At 43.4% G+C, this 4,024-nt stretch overlaps 1 protein-coding gene across 1 annotated transcript; it reads right to left on the bottom strand.

Annotated features, from left to right (window-relative positions):
* Positions 1-379: 379 nt before the first annotated feature.
* On the bottom strand, positions 380-3,771 carry LOC144892999 (E3 ubiquitin-protein ligase Mdm2-like). The gene is made up of 3 exons (XM_078782216.1): positions 3,503-3,771; positions 1,758-1,823; positions 380-1,631 (listed from the first exon to the last, which is right to left on the bottom strand). The coding sequence occupies exons 1-3, from the start codon at positions 3,692-3,694 to the stop codon at positions 1,113-1,115; spliced, it is 777 nt and encodes a 258-aa protein (XP_078638342.1). The 5' UTR covers positions 3,695-3,771; the 3' UTR covers positions 380-1,112.
* Between the last annotated feature and the right edge of the window lie 253 nt (positions 3,772-4,024).

Consider the following 4,024-nt stretch of genomic DNA (forward strand, 5'->3'; position numbering starts at 1 on the left):
ATAACTTTCCCCCGAATAATTGGTTAGATAAACATGTCATTCATTTATTTCTACCTTCTTGTACACTGTAATACAAATGGCAAACAAACAATCAACTGACAGAAAAAAAAATATATATATATAAACAGAAATCGGGCGCTACTTTTGACTCACCCTGTATATATATACGTATGTCTAATGTAGAAACTATAAAATGATCAATAACCTAATCAGACAGTTGTCTGAATACATTCGATTATGATGTGGAATGTTTACATTTCCAGCGCTATGAGGTGCAAGGATTGTTCAAGCCCCAACGCCGTGTCCGTGTCTGTTGAGCAAACCCAAAATCTATTTTGTACCACACATATTTTCTTTCAAAGTTCAAAACAAACACATGAACGTTCATGAAAAAATGTAATCGCACCTCTCGCAGATCCGAGTAAAGTTTGAACATTCAATCTTGCTTTGTTCGAGCTACTTTTAAACACGACAGTAATGATTCGACATATTCACTCATCGATGAAAATGGCAATGTAAACGCTGTCAACAATTTGCTGACATTAACTTGGAGAAGAAACAACAACAACAACAAAATGCATTCTTTTAGAACTTGAAATTATCATTTCTTTCTGTAAGCTTCATTGTTCAGTTTAAATCCGCCATGATGACAATACGATTGCCCTTCGACTTGCTTTTGAAAGATTTTTTTTTTCTTTTCCCATTGCCATCTTGAGATAGAAAGGTTTCCTTCTTGCCAGTGTACCTTGATCAAAGCTTTGGTTCTCCTTATTTTGAATTCCCATCTGAGCACTGGCCCCATGTTCAGATCCCATATACAGTACTATGTTGATTTGTCCATCTATACTAATGTCGTTGTGCTTCGTGTGATAGTACAATGATGTGTCCTAATGCCCTTACGTATAAGCTCCTCCATGAGCCTTAGATCACTGTTTAAAACTATAAAAGTTCATAAAGATAAATGAGGTATTTCCATAAATCGTACTTCTGAAGATTTTCTCCTCATCTCCCTTTAACATTTTCCCTTGTACAAACCCCTCTCCTGCATTATTTTATTTTCTCCACCCTCCCACCCCTTTCCGTGATCTTTCGCAATCCGTGCATATGATAACTTACACATAAGTTCTGACAACAAGGTCAATGGGCGCACGACAGATAGGGCACGGTTTGCCATGGTCCTGCATCTTGCGGGCGCAGCGTTGGCAGCTGACCAGGTGTCCGGTTTGCCCATGAACAATAGTAGTGTCTCTGGCCCGCTGCTGGCAGATAATGCAAGTGTCAGGCACCGCACCGTGGGCGATATTTTCTTGAGAGCAGCTTGCGACCGTGGGTGAGTTGCTGCATTCGTTTTGGTGGTGCTCTGCGATACTGCATTGGATTGCTGCTGGCAACGAAGGACCTGAAATGTGCATGTGAGGCCCGGTGGCACCGGTGTCAGATAAACCACGAGGTGCTTTTGTCAAATGTTTGTTCTCGACATCACGCGTGCGATAGTTAGTCCGCAGCACAGGCCCGGGTGATGTGACGCCACAAGCACTGGGCGGCCAGTTAGGTCGCAGGGCCCAGCAATAGAGGCAGCAGCGGTGGGACAGCAGGTTGACAATGGCACATTCGACGCATTGCCAACTCCCCTGTGTGTGTGTGTGTGTGTCACACAAGAAGCCATTATTAAAGCTCACGAGCATCGATATAGAAATAAACGAGGAACAAAGTACAAAATCTTAAAACAATGTCTGCAAATCAGTATTCAAACTTACACTGTAGATAGATGATTGGAAGTAAAATCTTTCTGTCACCTGCTGTCGTCCCGTCTCATCTTCATTCTGTGCACACATCGCATATCGATGCATCACATGCTTACGTTCCCTAATGATGTATAACTTGCTCCAACCTGATTCAATGACACAGCACAATGGCCTTTTCATTGTTGTCCAATGAGAGTAAATGAACAATGCTAAGAACCCACGTGACAGTGGTTGTTCCCAAACGTTGTTATGGTGAAAACTCTTTTTAAACCCCTAAAATATTTTGCGGACCACCATGTGCAGCTATCATAATGAGAGTCGCTTCGTGCAGATGTTATGGTTAGAGTTCCATAACACAGGCAGGATTAGATGAGCAATGGCCTTTCATGAATGGTCGTTTCTGGCATGCGGCGAGTCACACCGTTCAATGTCATTTGGTAGTGTGGGGAGGGTAATGTTACTTCCCACCCCCTCCATGAACCTTCCCTGAAGGCCTCTTGGACCCCTGTCGGCCCACAGACGACAGGTTGGGAACCATTGCATTAGAGGGAATCTTTTTTTTATGTTGAAGGCTCCAGTCATGGACTATATAGTCCCATTGAGGGCAGGCCTTAAATAAGAGAGCTGCATTGATAGAAAACTGAACAAAGAGAGACGAGTCTAAGAGTTTTTGAGGAAGTAAAACATCTGATCTTTGATAAGGGGAAGGTCATAAGTGTTTGGAAATACATGGGAAGGAAAAGTTGTGTTGTGTTGTTGTGTTTTCCATTGTCTGCATTGATGGATGTTAAAAGACAAAGTGGTAGAGTTTGGTAGGCTCTAAAAGCAAGCTGCTGTGCCCATTAAAATATTCTCCATTATCCTTCTTCTTTCTTTGTATCCAGAGTTGAGGCTTTCGGGAGAGCTGGTAATAGTACACTTAATGGATCAGGACGGAACAGGCCAAAAGGAACAGTAGAGAGAGAGCGGAGAAACACAAACAGCAGAGTTGAAGGCCAAGACAAAGGGAGGCTTCGGCAAACCATGCGTAAGGAGAAGGGAGTGGGGAGCAGGAGAGGATGCATGGGGTGGACAATATGAGTACAGAAGTAAACGCTGAGGGAAAACTCGAAATTTGGAAGGAGGAGGGATTGGAGTGGGTTAACGAGAATAGAAAAGATCATGGTTTTGGATTGGGGACTATCTGAGATGGTGGTGAACAGCTGTCTTGGAGACCTGGAGAGAAGAATGAGATTGGAGAGGATGTGGACTGTGGAGGTTGGTTCTACAGGCGGGGAAAAAGAGGAACAAATGAGTGGAGGTGAGCAGTGATCCTGGATTTAGTTAATTCCTCCTTCGTTAAAAGGCTGTAACAATTTATCACCGAAGGATTTTGATTGGAGATGATGCATTTTTCAAGTAGAACATCTATCAGTCATACCCAACTGCTATAACGTATCTAAATATTGTGTGATCTCTGATTTGCTATTTATGGAAATGGTATTGTTTAACAAAATGGCCATGGTGTCTTATTTCAAGTCTAAATCACAAAACTTCCATTTCTCAACCTCTTCCCTCCACCCCTCGCACCTCCCTACCTCCCCGCATTGAAAGAGACATGGAATTGAAAAATAAAAACATTGAAATATAGCTTTTGCCAACCAACTGACTGTGTGTGTACAATGAAGGAGACTTTCACTGCCTCTCAAAAGAAATCCATCGATTCAAAAGTATGTTTTATGGAATGGTTACAAATCCAACATGTCTCAGGTCCTGACCTTTTCAGGGTCTTCATCTTCCCAGATGTCATCGTCAGAACTATAGCTGCTGCTGTAAGGGGAATCCACTTCAAACTCGAGGCCCATCCTGTCTGATTCCGAGTCCTCCAGTGCCGGCAGTGAATCGGCCTGCTCACCAGCCAGGGAGATGAAACAGCTGTTATAAACCGAGTGTTGCCAACACGTGACCATATTCTCTCAAATCCCTGAAAAAGTCAAATTATTGTTTAAATATAAGTGAAAAAATCCACTCTTTTCCAATCTCCCGTAACCACGCATTTTATCACAAAGCTCTCACTCCGCACTTGCCTGGCTGTCAAAGTCACCACCCGGAACGGAGCTTCCGGGAAAGTCTGCGCTGGTGATCTGCAGGTGCAGTGCCTGCCCTGGGCCTGGCAGGCCGGACTGACTGGACGACCTTGCATGCTTCCAAGCCACAGGCATCTCAGGAGCTACCCCCGAAAGAAGAAAGTAGAAGAAAGAAAATCTCTCAAATTATAAGCATTAGAGAAATCCTCTCTC

The sequence above is a fragment of the Myxine glutinosa genome, chromosome 7 (genome assembly GCF_964187855.1).
Source record: "Myxine glutinosa chromosome 7, kmMyxGlut1.1, whole genome shotgun sequence".
NCBI classification, from domain to species: Eukaryota; Metazoa; Chordata; class Myxini; order Myxiniformes; family Myxinidae; genus Myxine; species Myxine glutinosa.